At 33.5% G+C, this 23,963-nt stretch overlaps 2 protein-coding genes across 2 annotated transcripts in view; both read left to right on the top strand.

The window, feature by feature from the left end:
• LOC145323441 (uncharacterized) overlaps positions 1-23,963 on the top strand; it is a 383,852-nt gene that overhangs the window by 96,161 nt on the left and 263,728 nt on the right. The gene's annotated exons all lie outside the window — the stretch shown is intronic.
• Positions 4,148-23,129, top strand: LOC145323229 (uncharacterized). Its single transcript, XM_080165672.1, has 3 exons — positions 4,148-4,202; positions 20,270-20,370; positions 20,993-23,129. Exons 1-3 carry the CDS (start codon positions 4,161-4,163, stop codon positions 22,011-22,013), a joined length of 1,164 nt encoding a protein of 387 aa, XP_080021798.1. The 5' UTR covers positions 4,148-4,160; the 3' UTR covers positions 22,014-23,129.

Below are 23,963 nucleotides of genomic sequence, written 5' to 3' on the forward strand. Positions count from 1 at the left end.
ATTTTAATTTTTGGTTTTATAAGGGGGCGGGCACATTTTCAACCCCCCGCGCGCCCGTTGTTTTTGGATTAAAAAACCTCTTTCGAGTTTTACAGTGTTTTATATTGGCCCAGTAACCCTTGCCAATGTCTACTAATGTGAAATTCCAAAATCGACCCACCCTAGTGCGTAGCTGCTAATAAACTATACAAAGCATCATATCACAAAAATATAGTATGCTGTCCTTGTCTTGTTTTATCTTAAAGCTTATGAAGTTGGAATTAGATATCTCCTCGTTTCAAAATGATTTCAGTCTTTCTAGTCTATTTGTTATTATTTGAATATAAAAGCAAACAAGGATGATAACATCCATAAAAGCGAAGCTCTGAAATGGAAGGACAAACGAACATTAACACTTGTACTCAGATTTGAACAAGCAGAATGTTTAAACAAAATTATAAGTAAATTTTTTTTAGCCAAACAACTTAAATACATGATACTGTATAAGGACATACTTACATTTTAAGGACTTGATTATAGAAACGCTTCGCTCATAACTTTGTACCTTGTTGTATTAGAATCAGTATACCAAAAATCAGATGAATCGGAAAATTTATAATACAAAAATTTGTTGTCAAAATAGTAAAAAAAAATCAGAATGTTTTAATGGACGGATTTTTTGGTAATGATTATAGAGTTGCTGCGCTTTAGTAATCATACTTAACTGTTATAGGAATCATCATGCAAAGTTTGAAATAGAAATTAACAAAAAAAGCTAACCATAAAGGATGTACGGACGGACGGACCGACCCTAATTATAGAAAAACTTCACTTTTAGGAAAGATAAGAAAAGTTATAAAAATGTAAAAGAAGGTGTATCAACTTTTTCACTTTTTATTTAAGATAGCTAGCCGGTTCTTTTAGTAAGTAGTAGATGTAAAATTTTTCATAGAATTCAGATATGCAATCGGTTTTTTTGTAGACCTCTTATTTTTTAAGTAATTTAAGTTTTTAAAAAAAATACTTAATTATTTAAAAAAAAAACTTAAATTACTTAAAAAATAAGAGGTCTACAAAGAAACCGATTGCATATCTGAATTCTATGAAAAATTTATGTATGATATTGACATTTTTAGAATTGTGTTATCGATTTCAAACTTTGCATGATGATTTCTATAAAAGTTAGGTACGATTTAGGAAGTGTAGCAACTCTATTACCAGATGGTTTGTTCGTATATCTAAATCATTATTATTTTTAACTTTTCTGACAACAACTTGAAAGTATTTATAATTAACGAAATATTACAACAAATATGTACAATAGTGTGACCCAAATGAAGGTCTAAATCGCTTTTCAATGTGCGGAATGTAAAAATAGGTTATGTATTGTTTGTGTCTTAACCTCTTTTTGAGGAAGCTTTGTGTTTATCAAGATCGAAATTAATTTCCTTATTCCATAATTCCAATCCAGAAAAAATGTCGTCTTTGTTTAACTTTCCTAAAGAGTTGCGGCATTGTAAGATTGTTGTTTATGTTTGGGTCTCTCCACGTTTACTTCTGAATTACATGTGTGTGGATAAAGACATTCGGAGAATTGAGTCAGGCCTATCATTGGTCTCATAGTGCGTGAATAACCCTAGTATGCCAGGTGCTTAAACCATAAGAACTTCAGGTAGTTTTTTCTTCATTTTCTATAAATTGTATGGCATATAGGACGGATTTATTAAGTTTTAAGGCTTAGCCAGCTACACGTGGAACTTTATTATGATTCAAATATTATGTTTTAGTAATTTTTATGTGCTTATATTTATGCATTTAACAATGATCTATTAAACCAAACAATTTTCCTTTAAAGCCAAAGTACCCAAAGATTCTTTAACCGTAAAAAAAAAAGATTTTTAAAAAGCAAATAATATTGTGTGGATATAAAAACTGGAATTTTGTATTAATTGATTTTGTAATTTCAGGACTTTGAAATAGTTTGTGTCAATAAATCTATACTCAAACCTGCTGTTGAAACTTGATGGTTCCTGGTGTTGGGGGTTTTGCCTTGTAAGACTAAGATCTCTAGAACTTCCCGCAAATTCGGAAGTCACACTTAACCAAAGTGTTATGGTTAAGACAGTTTGTAGATTTTAGCCCTATAATTGATTTTAAGAAAAAATCTATCGCTATCTCGTCAAATGCATATTTATTTTCACCTTTACTTCCCCAAAATTAAGAATGCCTTACACCAGATATAAAGCAAAACATCAAATTTTCTGTCTGTTTGTTTACAAACATTGAAATAAAATATTAAAATCACCAGAGCTTGATCTTTAAATCGTTTTTAAGCCGCGCTGAATCGGGGCGATTCAGAGGTAAACCGTAGGCGCGCTGGTGGTAAGCCACAGCGCACCTGATTTTTAAAAGATTTTCGGTGCGGTGTTGTTAAATCGCTTCCGCACTCACTAAAATATCGATCCGCGCCAGTACAACTTTATTACTTAAGCAGTGTCAGTAAGGTATTTTATATAAAATACCGTGTCAGTATAGTATTTTATATAAAACATTAATATATAATTTATTTTAAAAATAACTATAAAAATGTTTTCACGATAGTTTTGCAATAAAATATTAAAGTAATTAAAAAAAAATATTTATTTATTAAATAAATCACCCCGATTTAAACCGCCAATGCCACTCGGTGAGTGGCATTGGCGCGCCGGGCCCGCGCCACTGCCCGATTCAAATCACCCATGCAAATTCGATTTAATTAAAGATTGATATTAATAATTTGATGGTGCGCCAAATGAATCGCCCCGGTTTAAATCACCTATAAACGATTTAAAGATCGAGCTCAGGAATAAACATATAAAGAAAGAAAGTATAAAAATTTATTTTTGTACAATTACAATAATTTGGGAAAGCTAATTCATACGGCAAAATCATTGAAGAAAAATAATTAAAGATAAGCCTTACTCTTTATTCCTGGTTTAATAAAAAACAATCAAATTATTTTTTGCAATATTCATTTTTTTATTAGTATGCTTTTTTTAAAGGTTGAATATGAGAATAAGTATATTACATATTTTTTTACCTTCATTTAATTTTTTATTTTAGTAAATTGTCTCTTTATTGGCGACAATGTCTGTTGAGCCATGAAATTTATTAAAAACACTTTTTCCTATTTTATGTCTTTAAAATGTATATTTTTTAGAGTTTTTCATCATTTCTCTTCTCATAAGACTAATAGCTACTGTTTTAGTTCAATTTCTTACACAAATTATCAATTTAAATAAAACAATGTTTTTAGACGTTTTTTCGGAATTATTCGGCAGGAATGGCGGTTCTGCCTACTTTTTATAATTGCTTCATATTTGAACTCTTGTTACATTATTTTAGGTTGGCAGTTCTTGAATTAATTTCTTGTTAAAATCATGAAAATATGAAGTTTTTGATAAAAAGCTTAAGATTGAAATTTCGAGATCAATTTTCATTGTAGAGAGGTCTAGTTTTCACTAAAAGGTCTACATTTGAGCCGGTAACAACTTCAAAGTAACCGCAAATTGATATGGTAAAGATTTAAAAATTCATGTTTTTTTGGGCCAGTCTATTGTACAACTTTGTTTAGTCTTACAAATTAAAGTTCTTTTACTGCCCGTTTGTCCTTTCTTCTTATTTTAAAGCCTTTTATGTTATCCTTGTTTTTATTAAACTTTTGGTAAATATATATCTAAATTGAACTTTTATAACAAGTTGAAATCGATCGGATGATTTTGACATGCTTAAATTAACCGTTAGATCAATTTTTCGTACAAACGAACAAATCGACCCTAATTACAGAAAAGCTCAGTTTTTGGTAACGTTTATAGAGTGCCTTACTGTTATGGGAATGCAAAATTTGAAATTGATAGGACAATGTATGTATAATATGTCTAAATTAACGATAAGAGCTAACCGTTACAGGCAAGAACGTCCAAGGAGGGAAGGTAATTAAAAATTTTAAAAAAGGCTTGAACGTCCTTGCCTCTATGATATAAAGATAAACCCCCCGCAAAAAATTAAATTTGTTAATTTTTTACCCCCACCCAAATAAAAAAGCTTGGACGTCCTTGGTTACAGATAAATGGATCGTTCCTAATTATAGAAAAGCCTTTAAAAATTAGTATTATGTGATTTTAAGGCATTGTTTTTTTGCCATGGCTGATATTCTTCACCAAGGATTTCTTCTTCACCTAGAGGTTGGTTATTTTTTACATACATGATTTTTATTCAGCTGAGAACCAGTTCTAATTCAGCGTATATTAGTCGGTTTCAAAGCCATACTGGAAAAACATTTTTTGTCCCAATATTTGTGTGGCTAGATTTCCCTCTAATTACAGCAGAACCACAAATGAAATAAAAACATTCATTTGTGTTGGGTTAAGCTATGGCTTGAAGAGCCTCGAAGGCAAAGGGATAGAGTCCCGCAGGTTTAGAGCCCAAAGTTAAATTGCTTGAATGGTGATTGTTCGACCAATTTTTCATCTACTGTAAAGAATCTGGAGACTCGACAAAGTGTCCGACAAAATGAGCCGTGTGACGTCAATAGATCCATTTCTTTTTAAGGGGTATCCTTTTCCACTTCTTCTCTCATCTCTCCCTTTTATGACGTCAATTTGTCTGCAATATCTGTTGTGTCTAGTCGACCACGTATTTTAAAACTAGCGGCTACGCCACTAGAGGCCTCTAGGGGCAATTGAGGAATGGTAAGGTGAATTAGATAACCCAATTATATATTGCTAAATACTCATTTCCTCTAATCAGGACAAATGATGAACTCCACCCTGTTAGGTTAGGCTAGTCCTATATGTATGTACCTTAAATTGTCCCGTCTGAAGAAAAATTCTCTTAAATTTTGGCTAACGTCCAAATGTGGTCCAATTGGATGATAGAAAAAGAAAGGCAAAAAATTACTGAAGCGAAAAATTAAGAAAACCCAAACTATTCAAAGTTCTTGTATTTGTATTTTTAGTGGTTCTGGATCATCTCAGATTAAAAGATATTTTACTTTGAATTAAATTAATTTTGCTCATAATAAACTATAAATTTATTTTTAAAACATCAAAAAATATTTTATGGTAGAAGAAAACAGCAATCTGTTAAAAAGATGGCTTCCTTTTTCAAGTAATTTAATTGGATAGCCATGTAGAATTTTTGTATTATAACATATCTATTCCAATTTAAACTACTAGTGGTTGCATTCGTATTAAGGCACATTTGATTACCATAAAAATTTAGTTTAAAATTCTCAGTCTTTACTAGGCCACATAGATCTGGACATACAAGATGTATAGATTTCATATTTGGCAACTGATATTTGATGTTTGAGAATATTAGATTTTAAATTTCAAATTCAATTTTTATCCTCTAGGAGTTACTGCAGTGCACAACCATGACAAGCAAAGATTATTATTTTTAAATTTTGAATATTTGCTTTTATAAAGTCTGTTATAAAGGAAGTAACTTTATCAGTTACTTTGTTAAGGTCACACAAATTCAGCATTCAATAAATCTATAATACAAAGTAGAATGATATCTGTCCATCCGTCCATCTGTCCCTTAAGATCTCGGAAACCACTAAACTAAGTAAGAATAAACAGCTAAATATTCTAATAAAGTGTATTAATTCAAGACAAGTTAAACATACAATAATAATATTAATTATAATAGCAAGTATTCACTTTTATGTTCGTGCCGAGTTGCAGAGCAATGACTTGCTCCAAAACGGTTGACACAAGAACTAAAAGCTAATTTACAAAATACATACATTGCTCTCAAATCAGGAAGAAAGGGACTATACATCACATTTCTCCCTGGCTTTAACATGCACATGGATTTCGAAACTGTAATATTTCAGATTGAATATAACAATATGTTTGTTACATGTTAATTATCATATATATATTATAAGTAGCATTGAATGCTTATTAAAATAGATAATAATTGATCTGGTATGACACCTGCCATATTTTTTTTTTATTTTTTTTTTTTATTTTATTTCCAGATCTTTAAGCACTTCATAATCATTTTTTTTTTTATTATTTTGGTTCCTTAGAACTCTTTTGTGTTTTTTTTTTATATTCCTTTTTTCTTTATGTGTTTTTTTTTCTTTTTAATATTTTTTATAAAAAAAAAACATTGATTAACATATAATCATTAAAAATGCATTGATTAACATATAATGCATTGATTAACATACAAACATTGGAATGCATTGATTAACATATATTATAAATGCATGATATAAAAAACACTGATTAACATATAACCATCAGATTTAAAACATGGCATTATAAAGCATTAATTTTAAACCTTTTCGAGACTACTACTGTCTCAACAAATATTTAATACATAAAATAAAATAAATATGAATTAATACACAGTAAACTATAATTATTACTTTCTTTTTCCAGACGCTCTGCTTTTCTTGCCAGATTCTTCAATGTCCATAGGCATGGTAGCTTCATCATCATTCACTCCAAGTTTTGCGGTCTCATCACACAAGCCGTCTTGAGGCATCCTTGCCTCAGTATCACCAAGCATATGTAAACATCTTGCAAATCCGCTATTAACCGCAACTGAAATTGAGGTTGCAACGTTATCAGCCTCCTCCTGATTATCCAAAATCTTTTGATGCTTACGACTAACCTCCTCCCCAAATTTATCAAGCATCATCAATATTCCAGGCGTGTGCTCCATCCTCATTTCCTCCATCGCTTGTTCATCAACACGCCATTGCTGACCTGACAATTCAAGGTCCAGACAAACAGGAATGTTCGGATCCAAAGGCTGATCCTGCTGAACACAAACAGGACCCCCAAACCGAGTAACCAACTTGAAATCACCCTCAAACCACTCATTTACTTTGTGTTCAGGATTAAACTTCCACTCAAGATTGGTTGTCAACAAACTTGTATGAACTTTTCCATCCAACTCCAATCTAAGTTCCTTTACTACATTCTCTAAAGTAGTATCTGGATCACATAACAATATCTGCTTGGCTAGAGTCGGACGGAGACGTTTGCAGCGCATCTGCATTTCCCAGGTCAAAACTCTGGCGTCTACTTTATCGTTCACCAAACTACCTGTATATGTAGCACTCACAAGATTTTCAATTATGTCTCTTTGTCCATCGAATCTAACATAACGTATCTCAGCTGGCATCTCTCCACTGGTGATTAAACTCACCGAATTCACGTTAAGGATGCGGGGAATGAAAACCGATAAGTTCATGTATTCATTCACCTGAATAGAGTCAATAAACACTTTAGAACTCAAATCCTGTTCAGACTTTCCTTCAAGCCAATCTTTTTGTAACTCGAACAAAGTTGTAGATGGCATCTGTTTCAGAATAAAGCTGACTTTATTCACAACGTCTTTCCAATGTGCCAGGAGCCGGATAGCTGACACAACCTGCGTTTTCAACCGCACATCAATGCTGTTACCCACCGTTCTCAGCACCGTCTGAAGACTCATTCGACCATCTGCAGGTATGACGTCAATTTTTGAAAGTTGATGCCAATCATCTAGTTCCCCCATATGTTTGATTATGGGTAACAATTCTCCCAACGTTTGGCAGCTTTTTCTCTCATCTCCATCCAGGTATTCAATCTTGGCAAGCAACACCAAACTTGGTAACATTTCGCAAACAAGCTTAGAGAGAAATATGGTTGCACTCAATTTATTCAAACTAGTTGTCTCATTCCAGGACAACTTTCTGTTTATAGCTTTAGAATGCTCACCAGCCGCCATCAGGTTTAAGTGTCTTGAGTTCTGGCTGGTGAAGATAGGGATCCTGTCCACAGCCCAGTCTATTGAGTTGATGCATCTCCCCATCTCTAACTGCAACGAAAGCATGTTTATTAAGTTCAATTTAAACCTTGGTTCATTATCAATGAGACGAGCTAAATCTGCAAGTGGCATGTCCTCACTGCTCAAAAACACATTCCTCGTCGATCTGCCCACACTCAACGTCGGCAGCTCGTCGCGCGACATTACCAACACCAGCCGGGATGCAGAGTTGCTGACCAACGCAGATACCGGTAGACCAGGTTTGACTTGATTTCCTTCATTCGCAGATTGTTTGTGGCGACCATTTTCTTCGTTGCTCAATAACTTTTGATTCATTGTTGCCGCCGTAACCAACCTGCAAAAATACAATATAATTAAATTTCAGCATAAGAATTTAAAATCTAGCATTAAATTCTTCCTCAGTAAATTTTTTTTTATAACACCATGAGCAACAACAATACAAAACTACCAACATGGGAATTATACCCAACAACAACATTAAAACAATCAATACAAACTTAGCAAACAATGGTAGTATATCTGTAAACAAATGTTCTAAACCAAACCAAGAACCTGTAACCTGTTCGAAAAATGACAACTTATGATCAACAAAATCCAAATTAGAAGCTTGTCCATTAAAATCCTCAAAATCCTCTAAGCCCTGATATCTAATAGTCTTATTAAAATCAGCAATAAACACCTTTTCATCACTCAGAAAAATCTTTTGTCCCACATGTTCAGATTTCTCATTGGCAATGTGAAGAATTTCGAGTCCCTGCCCCTGATTCCCAATGAACAAATTAGCTGTCAACTTCAAAAATACCGGACTTTGCGAACAATTCAACAATTTTATGTCCTCTTCTGTAACAATCATTCTACTATATTCTTGTATCCCAACTGTCTCACCTTTATATTCCACCAACAAATGTCCTACTGCACATCCATAATCCACACCTAACTTTACTGGAATTTCAACCGCTGTACATTTCTCATACTTAGCAATCTCTCCTAGGTATATAATTCTGAACCCATGATGCAACTGTACATTTGATCTAACTTCTGTTTGAGCACATCTAGAAATACTAAAAAATTCCATCATTCTCTCATTCCTTTCTCTACTAGCTAAAAACATAGCATTCAAATCAAACCTGGCCTCCTGTTTTAACAAATCCCCAAAATAACTTCTAACAGCTGCCTTCGGTTCCTCCAAAAACTTGATACCCTCCAATTCTGTTACAAAAATATTAAAATCCAGATGCTGCAAAGTAAGTTTCTCTGTTCCCATAACTTTAACTAAAATATTCCTTTCCGAGTTAGAAACAAAAAGTTGATCATTCCACGTAGTTAAATTGAATGTATCTTGAAAAACTACCTTAAAATTACTGGCCGGTTTTCGTACTACATACGGAAAATAAGGTGAAGTTGATGTTGCCCACAAATGATTTTCTTCAAAGTTCGCCACAATCGTCTTTTTATCATAATCCATAACAACATTTCCCTTGATCAAAACTGGAGTATTTTTTACTAATATATGCAAAGTCCCAATAGCAAAACCTAAGTTGAACCACATGTTATGCGCGTATACTCCCAGTGTCTTGCATTGGATATTTTCACCACCAACATCCCAGAAAGGTGACAATGTTCCATTAACCGTAAAGCTGTGAACAGTTGGCAAATCTATGTTCACTTTGAAACTAATACCATCATGCTGATACTTGCCAGAATGGAAAACCCTTCTACATTCATCCATACTCAACTCTACCTGTTTTTCATGTGGCACGTCTAATACGTGCACATGACTCGCAGTGCCGCAAAACCAGCGCTCCAATTTTAGCCTAACCTCACAACTAATAGCCTCCGACAGTATAAAATCGGTTTCTGCTAACCCCAGTAATTCCACAGATCTGACCGGTTCCATCCTATCATGCAAACAGGCAGCTGATCTAAGTTCAACATCACTTATTTGAGAACAATCATAAGCCGCTAACCGTGGATCCTGTGACGTATACATACCACCAACAATAATACAACAATAGGTTTGCATCACAACAACAAATAACAAAATATCCAAATACCTGACTCCTCTATCATCCTTGGATTTCTTCACAGGTATTGGTCCAGAACGTCCAGAACTTTTTGAACTACAGGCGTCAGGTGACCTCTTTCGCATACCACGATCTCCATCTCGTCTATTCCGGTCATGTTTGTCACCACCGCCGCCTCCTCGCTTGTCATCACGCTCCCGACGGCTATCATGGTAATCTCTTCTCCTGCAAATATTATACAAATTATTACAAATATTATTTTTTAATTAATTTTGCGAGGTTCCGAGTTACTACATCTGCTACAGAATAACGTTCTAATCTATCTTTATCTCTATTCTGTCTATCTTCATCCAATTTTTGTAATTGTACTTCATTTGTAGAACCTTTAGGACGACCTTTCACAGGAATAGTTTCAGACATTTTTTGCGATTTTGCATTATCTAATGATCTATCTAATTCATCCTCCTCAACATCCCTACCTCGTTTAACACTTCCCCTTCTCTGCTCCAAGTTTACAATTTTACTCTGAAGTTTTGGAAAAGTGTCCTCTAAAATACTCATTCGAGACTCTAATTCTCTAGCAGATTCCATGTTAATATCCTCTACACTCAAACTGTTGTCAATTAAACTATTATCAGACGCATAATCTCCATGAAAAACACTATCTTTACTAATAGTAGAATATGTAGAGTCTAACTTAGTTTTGTCAGTTGTATCATTCGTATCTACACTGTCAGAAATATGAGTACTCTCCAAAGTATCACTAAGATCCTCAACTAAATCATCTAAATTTTCATTATCCTGAGATACAGTTGACCTTTGCTGTGACAACCCAACACCCAAAAAAGATTTCTCCAAAAAATCTGGTGTTACCTGTCCATCCTTCCGCCTTCCAACCACCTCTGGACTAGCGCCACAACTATTCTCCTCTTCAGAAACGCCTGAACAAGATAAATTTCTTAAAGTATTGGGAAAGTCATAGTTTATTTTCAAGGTATTGTCCACAGAGAAAAACTCATCTGTAATCACTAAGTCAATCTTTTCATCTGGAGTCAAGTCTAGAGTACTCTCAATAACATATATTTTATCCCTTGGTACAATTCTTACCCCTTTGTCTTTCAATCTACACTTTTCTAGGGGTTGAACCTCAAACAAACTGTCAGAAATTACTTTTGTCACTAGACACGGACCCACCCATAACGAACAAAGTTTACGAGCTACACCAATCGTTGTGACGTCATAATAAATATAACAATAGGAATTTATAGCTATCGGCCTACCTATCCTTTCGGTATTTTCTACCTGTAAATACTTCTCAGTCCTCTCTTGTCCAGTTCTCCAATTTCTATCAAGACACTCCAATAACTCTGAAAAATTCATATGTTTAATTTTCGTGCGTGTTAAAGGATCAAATGCGTCAAGCGGAAGTTTAGGGTTTCTTAGGAACATCTTGAAAAACGGGGAACATCCTAACCTCCGATTAAAAGAAGTGTTCATACAAAATTGTGTAGCTTTAAGTTTATGAGCCCAATCTCCATCTTGAAAACGTAAATCAGTCTTAAGAAACGAATACACCGATTGGTTGTATCTTTCACTAAAATTCGAATTAGCTGATCTGGGAGGGATAAAAATTTGTTCAATTCCCAACCTTAAACAAACTTCCCTAAAAACTTTCGATTTGAAACTTTGTGCATTGTCAGTCCTGATTCTCTCGCACAATCCCCAAACAGAAAATAAATTAAACTTCAAACATTCAATAATTGTTTCAGCTTTAACATCTTCAATAGCAAACAACCACACATATCTAGTACAACTGTCAACTACTATTAAAATATGCTTACAAATGACTCCATTATATTCACACTCATTCAAAGGACCTATAGCATCTATGGCCAACTCTGCCATAGCCTCCCCAGCCAAAGGAGAAAACTCTATATTATGATTATGTTTTGGTTTTTTACGTCTATTCAAACAAATAACACAATTTGCAACTGCCGCCGCTACATATTTAGACACATAGGGAAAAATGAAGTGACGGTTAATCCTGCTCAAAGTCTCCAAATAACCCCTATGTCCCGCTGTAACATCTGCATGAGCTAACAAAAAAACTTTATTGTACATTCCAATAGGTACCACTACCCGTTCTATAAATTGAAATTCCTTCTGGAGCCGCATAGGTGAAGTCAAAATAATTAAACCATCTTTAAAACTCAAATGTTCGAAAAACCTTAATATTTGTTTACCACGATAAGGCATTTGAGACAATTCTCTGGACGTGGGTTTGACATTATTTACAATAAATTTCCTCACCTCAACTAGAACAGGATCCTTCTCCAGACTACGACTGAATTCTCTCGCCTTCAATCTGGACGCTATTTGACTGGCCGTCTCTGCTCCAATTCCTGCAATAAGACATAATTTAGGATCTTCTAATTGATATACAGTATCCAATATTAACTCTCCTTGTTCGTCCGTCGATAATCTAGATATCCTATCTTTACTATCCTCTAATGCAGTACGTGACAATATATCAACATTAGTATGCATCTTGCCCTGCCTATGTACAACCTCATAACTGAAGGTGGATTAAAAATTTATCCACCTTATGGTGAGGCCAACAAAATATCCGTTCTGTCTCCAAGTAGATAAATGTTTCAGTGCAGCTGAATCAGTCCTCACTATAAATTTCTTGTGTCTCAAATAACATTCAAATCTTTCAACAGCATTTACTAATGCACATAATTCTCCTTTATGCGCTGCATAATTGGCTTCATGAGTTGAACAAACACGTGACCAACACGATATCATTTTCTCTTGACCATTTTGTTTTTGACTTAACACTGCAGACATAGCTGTAGATGACCAATCTGTATCCAACACAAATGGTTCAGCCTCCATCCTCCAATCTGGAAATGATTTACTTATCTCTTCACAGAACAAATCTCTAGTCTTTGTAAAAGCTTCCATACTTTTTTCATCCCACTCTATTTTACTACTGTTTCTGAATTTGTTCAATGGTGCTGTAATATCAGAAAAAGTCTTGAAATATGAACCATAATAATTTATGAAACCAGTAAATCTTTGAATATCTTTACCTGTTTCAGGTACTGGCCAATTCTTAATTTTTTCAATATATGCTTTGTCCATGAATATGCCTTCTGCATTTATAATATGGCCCAGAAATTTCACTTCCTCTGCAAACAATGTACATTTTCCAAGATTAATCTTGAGGCCTGCTTCACAGAATGTTCGTAGTAGTGTATTCAGATGCTCCAGATGTTCCTCCACATTCATACTATACACCAGAACATCGTCCAAATAAACTAGACAAAATGCTCTTAGTTCAGGACTCAAATCCATTACTCTATCCATCAATTTTACAAACGCACTTGGAGCATTGGTTAATCCGAACGGTAGCCTCTTGAAGCAATACTGCCGTCCATTAGAACAAAATGCTGTATATTTCCTGACAGATTCCTTCAAGTGCATTGAATTATACGCCGAAGTAAGGTCAATAGACGTAAAAATCTTCTTTCCTCCAAGTTTGTCAAATAGCTCACCAATGTTAGGCAAAGGGTAACATATCTTCTCAGTTATCTCATTTAACGAGCGGTAGTCCAGGACAAACCTGACTTTCACCTCGTTAGTGTTTCCCACTTTCTTCTTAACAGCAAAGATTCCAGAATTAAACGGTGAATTACATTCTTCTATCACATCTGTTTCCAACCATAAATCAATCTGTTCTTTTAGTTTCTCTGCATGATGAGGATTAAGTCTAATCATTCTATTTTTGAAAGGTTGAGCTCCAGGAACTAACTGAATGTCATACTCCTCCAAAGTACAAGATCCAATATCCGTAGGGTCAATCGATAACGCCTTAAAATTCTTTAGAAACAAACCAACTATTCTACCTTTCAAAGAGACATTATCTTTTAAAAACGGAACTTTATCCAACTTCAATTTATCTTTAATAAAACGAATCTTCTTTAATGTTGTTGACACATCTTCTTTAACTCTATTCTCTTGCAACATCGCTATCTTCTCTGCTAAAAACAAATTTCCAACCAAAGTACCAGCAGGAACAGATTTCTTAACAGTTTCAAAATTCGTAATTTTAGTCATAATTTTACCGTTTTTTCCCACCTCCGTAATTCCTTCATTTATCAACAAGTTATTCCGGCTACAGTAACCTTGTCTAGGAGCTATATAACACAACTGTCCTTCAGACATATTTCCCTTAGTTGAAACTTCTACCACCACTGTACTTAAGGCTGGAATATCTATTCGATTTTTCAATGAACATATCCATTTTTGGTCTTGTAACTCAGCTACATTAATCTCAGGTTTCTTAGTTCTTGCCTTCTCTAGTTTCTCCAGAACCGTATGAACCAAATTCTTCACTACAATCTTTCGTTTAGCTACCAAATTCACACTGATTCCATGCATCTCAATTCTGTTGCCATCTTTGGCAAATATCGTCTTCACGTGATTTTTGTTCAGCCAATGACTGCCTAGATTCATAGGTACAGTCATGCCAGAAATCACAAAGCAATCTTCTTGAAAACTGTGGCCTCCAATCTGAAATTCAACATTCCGAACAACACCATCAATCTTGATGCTGGAACCCTGCACGCCTGTTGCTTTCGAATCCGTCTCTTCAATTATACAATCAAGCTTTCTAGCCAACACTTGAGATATCAGGCAGCCTCTTGCATTTCCGCTGTCAATTAAGGTCAGGATTTCCATGCCACCAATCTTCGTTGGAATGTAGACTTCAGCCGCTCCAGCCGCCATCTCAGAATCTTCATGAAACTTATAAAACAGCTATCTAACCAACACCAGCAGTTATGAGGTTGTAACTAATAACGGAATAAAACAAATCACTCACCGACAAAATTTCCTCCACCAACAGAAACGTCCAAAATATATCTTAATCCACAATCAACAAACTTCTCTCCGGCCAATCTAAAATATTACAAACAATTTTAGATGCCAATTAATAGATAAATCACTTTAAATAAGAATTAATATCGGTATTAATATATATATAAATAATTGTTTACAAGACCAACTTTCGAGCAGCAATATATATAATAGTAATCAAATATTAACAGCATAAAACAAAATTTTAACAACTCACCATCAAATAAATAATGATAACAGTATCTCTCAACCACCACAAATACTCTTCTCGGCCAATCTAAAATAAAATACAATTATTTTAGATGCCATATTTAAATGTTTTCACTGAACAAATAAACTTGCAACACATTCAATAAAAGAAATTGTATTAAGAAATATAACATGAATCAAATATTATCAATCACCAAGCAACTAAATTAATCTTTCTAAATACCATAAATTCAAATTTTTTTTTTGTAATTCAATAAAATATTACCTAATAAAACTATTATTATCAGGTTAATAACTGATCTCCTGCACACTACTTTGATGTATGAAAGTTTTGAAAGTTGAAATCCAACTAACTATATATCTCCATACCTGAGAGCACCTTCTTGCGCAGCTCTGCTTCTGTGCGCAGCTCAACTTTCTGCGCATGGAACGCCCCACGCCTTGCAGCTACCTCTCTACACCACCCCATTTTGCGCATACCAGCTCTGAGAGATAGTGCAAACTTCTTTGCAAATATGTTCACTCCCCCTTTCTCCTCAAACAAGAGAGACAGCTCCACCATATTTGCGCATACCAACTCCGAGAGACGCCCCCTCCCTTCCTTCATAAAGAGAGAGACTACTCCACGATTTTATCTAATGCATTTTAACAATTTTGCTTCATGAAATTCTAAGCTTCATAAAAAATTTTGCTGAATCAACATTACTAAATCGCAATATAATTGTTTTAAAATTAAATACTTAAAACCACAATAACTGACTCAACTTTTAAAACAATTTTCCACATTTCATCAAAATTTAATACTTTTCAAATATCTAATTTCACATTTTTATCAAATTTAATTCAATTTTAAATTCAAATTAATATTCTTTCAATAGCAATTTTACAAAATTGTATTCCTAATTTGTTTTTTCCATTTTCACTTTTTTATTATTCTTATCTCTGTTAGACTCCACAACAGTCTGAAACAAAAATGAATTTTTCTAATTTCAACAAAACATAATCAAAAACTAAATTAATTATTTTGATTTCTTATTATAACATAATCTCATAATTTCATATACGGTTATAAACAATATGTTATATTTTCATAATTCAATTAAACCATCAAAATAAATTGTCACAATATTAGAGTTGCTTCGTTTACTCTCTATCATTAATTTTGTTTTGTTGTTGTTTATTTACAATGCGCATAAATCAAAACAATGCCGCGTAACAAGTAGAAAATGGAATAAGGTTTTAATGATCATAATACATACAAAGCATTAATACCATAAAATGTCATCTATTATAGCATTATTCCATGCCTCGACTTCTGCTACAAGATCATCTTCATAATCTCGTGCCCCTAAACCATCGACATACGCCACTTCCTTCGTATCTTCCCCTTCTTTCACCTCTCCACCAATTTCACCAACCAATTTCTTTTTGTCAATACTATTTTCATTCTTTTTAAAACTCTTTTGCCCCGTCTTATAAGGAACAAAAGGCTTGTTTCCCCACCGCAAAAAGTATTTTCCTTTAGGATTAGGCAACTTTTTATCTCTAATATCAAAACAATCCCTCATCATGTGACCTTTTTTGTTGCAATAATAACAAATAAAACCACCTTGAATTGCGCCAATTAAAGGAATAAGTTCAGCTGGTCCGCCAAATTCATCAGCTAAATCAATTTCACATTGATTTATTTCGTATGACAAATTATCTTCATCACTAACCTGATCAATAGTTACAGGATTTGACTTGGAACCAACGCCACCAACCATCGTTTTAGCCAAAGCCATCTGGTTTGTTGTACATCCTCTAGCCATTGACCCTGAAATTTGGTTAAATTGTAGCCCTTTAACAATCAGTTGTGCTTTAACTATTAACTCTGTCCGAAACTTCGTTATCATTCGCACTTGTCCGTCACGCTCCAAATCCAACGAAAATTGACGCATCTGATTAGCCAAAAGTGGAGATAAGATCACATTACACACTTGAGAATAGAAATCCATAAACATATCATCAGTTGGTTTCGGATACGCACGTTTCCAGAATGATAATATCTATCTATCAAAAAATGCATCAATCTTATCATTCTCATGTTGCTTAACACACAAATACGCATCTTTACACACGTTTTTCATGTCGGGTGGTAAAAATGTCTCTCGCATCTTACACAAGTACCCCTTTAATGTTAATCGTCTATTCTCCATATCAGCAGGTTTTAGTGTATAACCACAAGCGGTTCTTACACCCACACACTTATCAAACAAAATTTCCTTACACACTTGATGATTAGTCATATGATAGCGTCTAGTAGTCATCCAAAACCTCTCCAAATAATCATCAAAGAAAATCACATCATCGTCTACCAAAAATTCAGGCGCATTTTTTCTGAACTGATCATCAAGCTTAGCACACGTTTCATTGTACCTATGAACATTCTCCTCCCCCTGCGAAACATACAAAGATCTATCTGGTACATAAACAAGAGATTTACACCAACTAACCTGCGATTCACTCAGTCCAGCCTCAAAGAAATTGAGTGTATTAAAATCCTCCGCTTTAACCTCAGAAAGGGCTGGCCACCACATGAGAACTCCATTGTAGATATTATCCACAGCATCAACCCTAGACAACTCCCAAAGTTTTATGATCTTATCTTCATGATCTTGCATTCCACCAAAAATAGTTCGAGAACCACTAGCAAACAATCTAGGCTTCTCCTCTGATCCTCCAGATCCTCCAGATCCTCCAGCCGTCCTCTGCCACGGCATAGAGTTATTCAAACCATTCTGCTGGTTATTCAAACCATCCTGCTGGTTATTCAAACCATTCTGCTGGTCATTCAAACTATTCTGCTGAGCAATCTTTTCCAGAATTCGCTGCTGGCCAGTCATAAACTCATCCACAACTGTCACATTCTCGGTTTTGATATCATTATCAACACTAGGCACCACCACCTTATCAAGACGATCTTCTAAATCATCCATCCGAGTAGCCAGTCCAGTAACCGCAGCACTATTAGTATCAACCTTATCCGTCAACTCCTGAACTTTCGCCTCCAGCGGCGCCATTCGTCCAGTCAGATTAACCAGCATATCCCCATTGGAATGAATATCACCCTGCAACGAGACCATAAATTCGAGCATATACTCCTCCTTCTCCACCGGTGACAACTTCCTGTAATAATCAATGTCCACCTTCATGGCGTCCAAAAATTCCTGAACAAAACTAAAGCAAAGAAATAATACAATTAAAAGAAAATCTGAGCCGTAGGTTCGTACTACATTACTGCGCCAAAATGACGTGTAGCAATAGTAAGAATAAACAGCTAAATATTCTAATAAAGTGTATTAATTCAAGACAAGTTAAACATACAATAATAATATTAATTATAATAGCAAGTATTCACTTTTATGTTCGTGCCGAGTTGCAGAGCAATGACTTGCTCCGAAACGGTTGACACAAGAACTAAAAGCTAATTTACAAAATACATACATTGCTCTCAAATCAGGAAGAAAGGGACTATACATCACAACTGATTGGATTCTTCTCTTCAGGGTATATTCAGAGGCGTCCAAGCTTTTTTTTTGGGGGGGGGTAAAATTTTTTTAAGGGGGGAGTAATTCGGTTTTGGGGGGGGTAAAATAGCGAATTTTTTTTACCCCCCCCAAAATTTTTTCCCCGGGGTTAAATTTGCTTTGGGGGGTAATTACCCCCCCTGAAATCTGTTGGCAGGGGTAAAATTTCCCCCCCCCCCCCAAAATTTACCCCTGGGGTAAAATTTTTGTGGGGGGTAATTTAAATTTTATTAAAAATTTAGTATTAAAAATGCGCGCGAAGCGCGCAAAATTTTTTTTTGTTAGAGATTTTTTATTTTAGGGGGGGTATTTACCCCCCCAAAATTATTTGGGGGGGTAAATACCCCCTCCAAAATGGTTGGGGGTGCCTACGGCACCCCCAGGGTAGGGGTAAATTTTAAATGGGGGGGGTAATCGCCCCATTACCCCCCCCCTTGGACGTCTATGTATTGGTCCTCTGGTGGTTTTAAGCTATTTAAAAAAAAATTTCATATTTTTTTCTAATTTTAATGTTTTTTATATATTTTTGAATTTTTTTATATTTTTTTATATTTTTTTATATTTCTTTATATTTTTTTATACTTTTTTATATTTTTTTTATATTTTCAATTATTTTCATATTTTTGTTTTATCAAATTCAAAAAGATTGTGTAACCTCCCTTCTCCTGTAGGGGCGAAGCCCCAAAAAGGTTAATAGCAAAGACATTTTTAAAAACATTAAAAAAAAGAAAAAAAATCAAAGGTTTTAAATAATATAAATAAATATAAATAGTTATAAAAAGTTATATAGAGTTATCTATAATACAAAGTAGAACGATGTCTGTCTGTCTGTCTGTCTGTCCGTCTGTCCCTTAAGATCTCAGTAACCACTGAACTGATCTGATTCTACTCTTCAAGGAATATACCTACTGGTCCTGTGGTGGTTTTATGCTATTTTTTTGGGGGGTGGGACACCCCCAACCCCCCCAAAAATAAAAAATCCCCCCCAATTTTTATTTTTTTTTATTTTTTTTTATTGCGTAGTTACCTATTTTTCCCCAATTTTTTTTTTCTTATGGGTAAGTTAGTTCACATAAAACTACTGGCGGCAGCACCAGTAGTACTTGATTTTTTTTTTAATTACCTCTTGGGGCAAAGCCGCTATAGGCTAGGGGCGAAGCCGCTAGTAAAAAGTTATAAAGAGATATAAAAAGTTAATAATTCAGAAAATATCTTTAAAAAAATATAAACAAAATTTTTAAAATTCTCCCCTGAACCTTCAGGAAAAAAGCCCCTAGAGGCTAGGGGCAAAGCCGCTAGTCATATATAAAGTTTTATGAAAAATTTATAAAGCAAGGTTGTGAAGAATATGAATGTTTGTTTTTCTTATCATAGATTTGTGTAAGCTCCTAGTGGATGAAATTTGAACTTGAAATATTTAAACTTAAGATAAAAAAAATTAGTTTTTTTTGGATTTTCTGGTTGCCAGATATGAAATCTTGTATGGCTAGATGGCAGTGGTCTAGTTAGGATTGGGAATTGAAAAATAAAATTGTATAGTATTGAACTGTGAAGGGATTAAAGACTAAAAATTATCCTGAAGCTATACCAAGACTTGTTTTTGAATCCCTAAAATGGAGAACTCAATTGGTTTATTAGTTATTGATATCATAAAAATGTATTTATATAATAGGATGTAAAAAATAGAAACTCAAATTGTTAAAAAAAAACTTTATTTTCTTTATACAGGATGCTGATGAGTTTAAGACTCTTCCTCTGGTGGCCTTCAGAAGAATTCTGTTTTTCCTTACAGTTAAGGAAATAAACTTACTAAGAAGGGTCTCTCCTTGGTAGGTCATTTATTTATTTTTCAAGCCATGCATCCTGTTAGTCTATTTGTTAAAATTGTTGGTTTTCATAGAAACTGTAACACATTTCTCTCTGTCTATTGATTTGATATATGACATGCTAATTTTGGCTGTATAAATGCTATATCTGGGCTATTTTCATCATTAGACTTTCAATTTGTCAAACTTAAAAGTTTTGAATTTTAAATGTCTGACCACTAAAGGACAGTAATTAGTGGTGTGTGTAACAAAGAGGCAATTGTGGCAATCACCCCGCCCCCCCTCTAACCCAAAAGCTTAAAACGCCCCAACCTCCTAAATGCCAATAGGACAGATTTTCTATTGCTATGAAACAAATTTGAAACTGAAACTGCTGAAATAAGTATTGCTCTAGAAGATCCATTTATGGAGCTAGATAATGTTTAATACTTTATTTTAATGTACAATCCTCCTCCCAAAAAAGAATAAATAAAAATTTAAGGTTGGAAATTTTTAGATAAGTGGGGGATGGGATATATTTTCTTCAGTTTGCTTATTATTAAAAGATGTTTTGTAGGTAACCCTCATTCAGCCAATAGTAAGGGGGCGAAATGTGGTTATGTTTTAATTTGTTATGTTAATTTAGGTTTTTTGAGAGAGTATCAAATGAATTTAAACAGCGCTTTGGAACCTACAAAATAAAAATAAAAAGGTGGAACTTTGTTGAAATTCAAAAAACTCTTGGTGTTGCTATGGAGAGACCTTATGGACTTGATATTAAATTAAATCTTGACCTTTGCCAATTATATTCAGCTGATGCTCTAGAATTGATCAAGTCATGCAAAGAAACTCTCACTGTATTAAAGATGGTGGATATTGATGATCTAAATGTAGCTGTTATCAAGAGTATTCAGTTTCCAAATCTTAAAGTACTTCATCTAGAAAGCATTAAAGATGAAAATGCTGTTCTAGCATTGATTAGGTCATGCAAAGAAACTCTCACTGAATTAAAGTTGGTGTACATTTATAAACTGAATTTAGATGTTATCAACAGTATTCAGTTACCAAATCTTAAAGTACTTCATCTAGAAAGAATTAAATTCATTTATAAACTGAATTTAGATGTTATCAACAGTATTCAGTTTCTTCATCTAGAAAGAATTGAAGATATAAATTATGTCCTAGCATTGATTAATTCATGCAAAGAAACTCTCACTTTATTAAAGTTGGTGGACATTTATTATCTAAATGTAGCCGTTATCAAGAGTATTCAGTTTCCAAATCTTAAAGTACTTTATCTAGAAAGATTTAAAAATGGAAATGATGCCCTAGCATTGATTAATTCATGCAAAGAAACTCTCACTGAATTAAAGATTAATCAAACTTCTGAAACTTACTTAAGAATGACAGGTATGAATGCAGCTGTTATCAACAGTATTCAGTTACCAAATCTTAAAGTTCTTCATCTAGAAAGAATTGAAGATAAAAAATTTGTCCTAGCATTGATTGAGTCATGCAAAGATTCTATCACTGAATTAGAGGTGAGAGAAATTAGAAATCTAAGTGAAGATGATATCAACAATATCAAGCCACCAAATCTTGAAATACTTAAATTTAAGGAATATGAATATTCTGAATATGAATATTATTCTGATTATTCTGACTAAAAATATTTTTTAATGAAAATATAAGTAGTATAATTCTTTGATTTCTAGATTCTTAGCTAAATAACCTTTTTAATTGCAAAATGAATATATAAAGCTGTTTTGTAATAGAAATATAAAAAAAACCTTGTTAATCCACGGTGATCTAGAAAAGCCGAAAAATACCAAAACAATAGTTGATCAAAAAAGTTTTTTTTTCTAAGCAGACACTTTGCTTTGTGTAATACTTTAGGTTCAAATACACTTTATATCCTGAGTAAGAGCTAATTCTTTCTGATTTGTTTCTAAACACTTGTTTAGTCCTTTGACAGTGACACTGTATTGTATTATTTAAATGAGGTCTGTTCTTAATTTTTATTCATATTCAATTTTATTGTTTGTATATAAATATTTAATACCTGTATTATAATACTGTTATTATTATTATTTGTTATGTATGTCATAAAATATATAATTAAATAGAACACAAGGATGACAACATCCATAAAAGCGAAGCACTGAAAAGGTAGGACAAACGGACATGAACACTTATATTGTGTCAGAACTGAATAATCAGAATATAAATGTAACAGAGTCGAAGCAAAATTGTAAGTAAATTTGTTGAAAAACTGCTTGATACAGGATAATGTTTATGGACATACTTACATATTTAGGACTTGATTATAGAGTTGCTTCGCTTATAACATTATACTTTGTTGTCCCAGGAATCAATATACCCAAAATCAGATCAATCAGATAATTAGATCACATAAAATTTTTTTGTTAAAAAAGTTAAAAAATCAACATGTTTAAAATGGACGTACGGACATTTTGGTAATGATTATAAAGTTGCTATGCTTTCTAAATCGTACCTAACTACTAAAGGAATCGCCATGCAAAATTTGAAATCGATAGGACAATTCTAACATGCCTAAATTAACGAAAAAAGCTATCCGTTACGGACGGACGTACGGACGGACGGACCGACCCTAATTATAGGAAAGCTTCGCTTTTAAAAAGGATTACAAAAAGATAAAAATTAAAACATTCCAGAAAAAGATCATCATTATTAAAATATCTATTACTCACTGAAAATTTGCATAAAAATAAATTTTTGTCTAACACCTTTAGAAAACACAACACTTTTACTTTCTCATTGTTTTGATTGAAAATTAGGACAATTATGTTTATTTGTAGCGCACTCTTTCCAAAAAAAAAGATTGATTTTCAAAATCAAGCACAGATCTAAGGTAATATTTGTATTAACTTAAACTTCCTAAGAGGCAGACGAAAATACTATTCAAAGATCAATAGCGATAATGAAAACAGAACAGTCAGTAAAATTTTTAAAAATGAGGATTAAACGATGAAAAAAATATTAGGAAAGTTAGGGTGAAAAAAGTTAATTAATTTATCGACAGTCAGACAGACCTCCCAAGTCAACTAATATAGAAGCTTCTCTTTCAAAATCTAGAAAGCTTTGATTCCTAAAATGACTCAATGGTATGTTTGTGATAAATTTCTTAAATCTAAGGAAAGTAAAAAAGATTAATTTTCTCTTCGGAGGCCTTAGCATTTTAGCTTAGTAGTGATTTTGATTTGAAGTTCATTAAATGTGCAGTTAATACAATATAAAAAAGAGTATAGCAAATATCGTAAAAGTTGAAAGCATAATACAGAAATCTTTGGTAAATTTTGATTTTAAATATAATTTCAGATAGACTTTATATATTTTTAGCTTAATAAAATATTACGAATCTTTCTAAAAGTATGTATTCCTGTTTCATATTTATACTTTGTTTTCAATGAAATTGTTAATACTGCACTATGCTTGTGGACATAATTGTCCTTGTACCATGCTCTGCATAGAACTGTGTACAGACAGGGATTAAAGGGATAAGACAATGACCGATATATTGATGTACATCCCTAATTATGATACATAAGATTACCCCTGCTCTAGATACAATTACT

The sequence above is a fragment of the Acartia tonsa genome, chromosome 6 (assembly GCF_053477335.1).
Source record: "Acartia tonsa isolate MP-2025a chromosome 6, ASM5347733v1, whole genome shotgun sequence".
NCBI lineage: Eukaryota > Metazoa > Arthropoda > Copepoda > Calanoida > Acartiidae > Acartia > Acartia tonsa.

What these genes read in the sequence shown, in the direction of transcription:
- LOC145323229 (XM_080165672.1), top strand. Translation starts at nt 4,161, where the DNA reads ATGGCTGATATTCTTCACCAAGGATTTCTTCTTCACCTAGAG. An exon ending in GATTTCTTCTTCACCTAGAG is followed by an intron (nt 4,203 to 20,269) that starts GTTGGTTATTTT and finishes TTCTTTATACAG; the next exon opens with GATGCTGATGAGTTTAAGAC. An exon ending in CTAAGAAGGGTCTCTCCTTG is followed by an intron (nt 20,371 to 20,992) that starts GTAGGTCATTTA and finishes ATGTTAATTTAG; the next exon opens with GTTTTTTGAGAGAGTATCAA.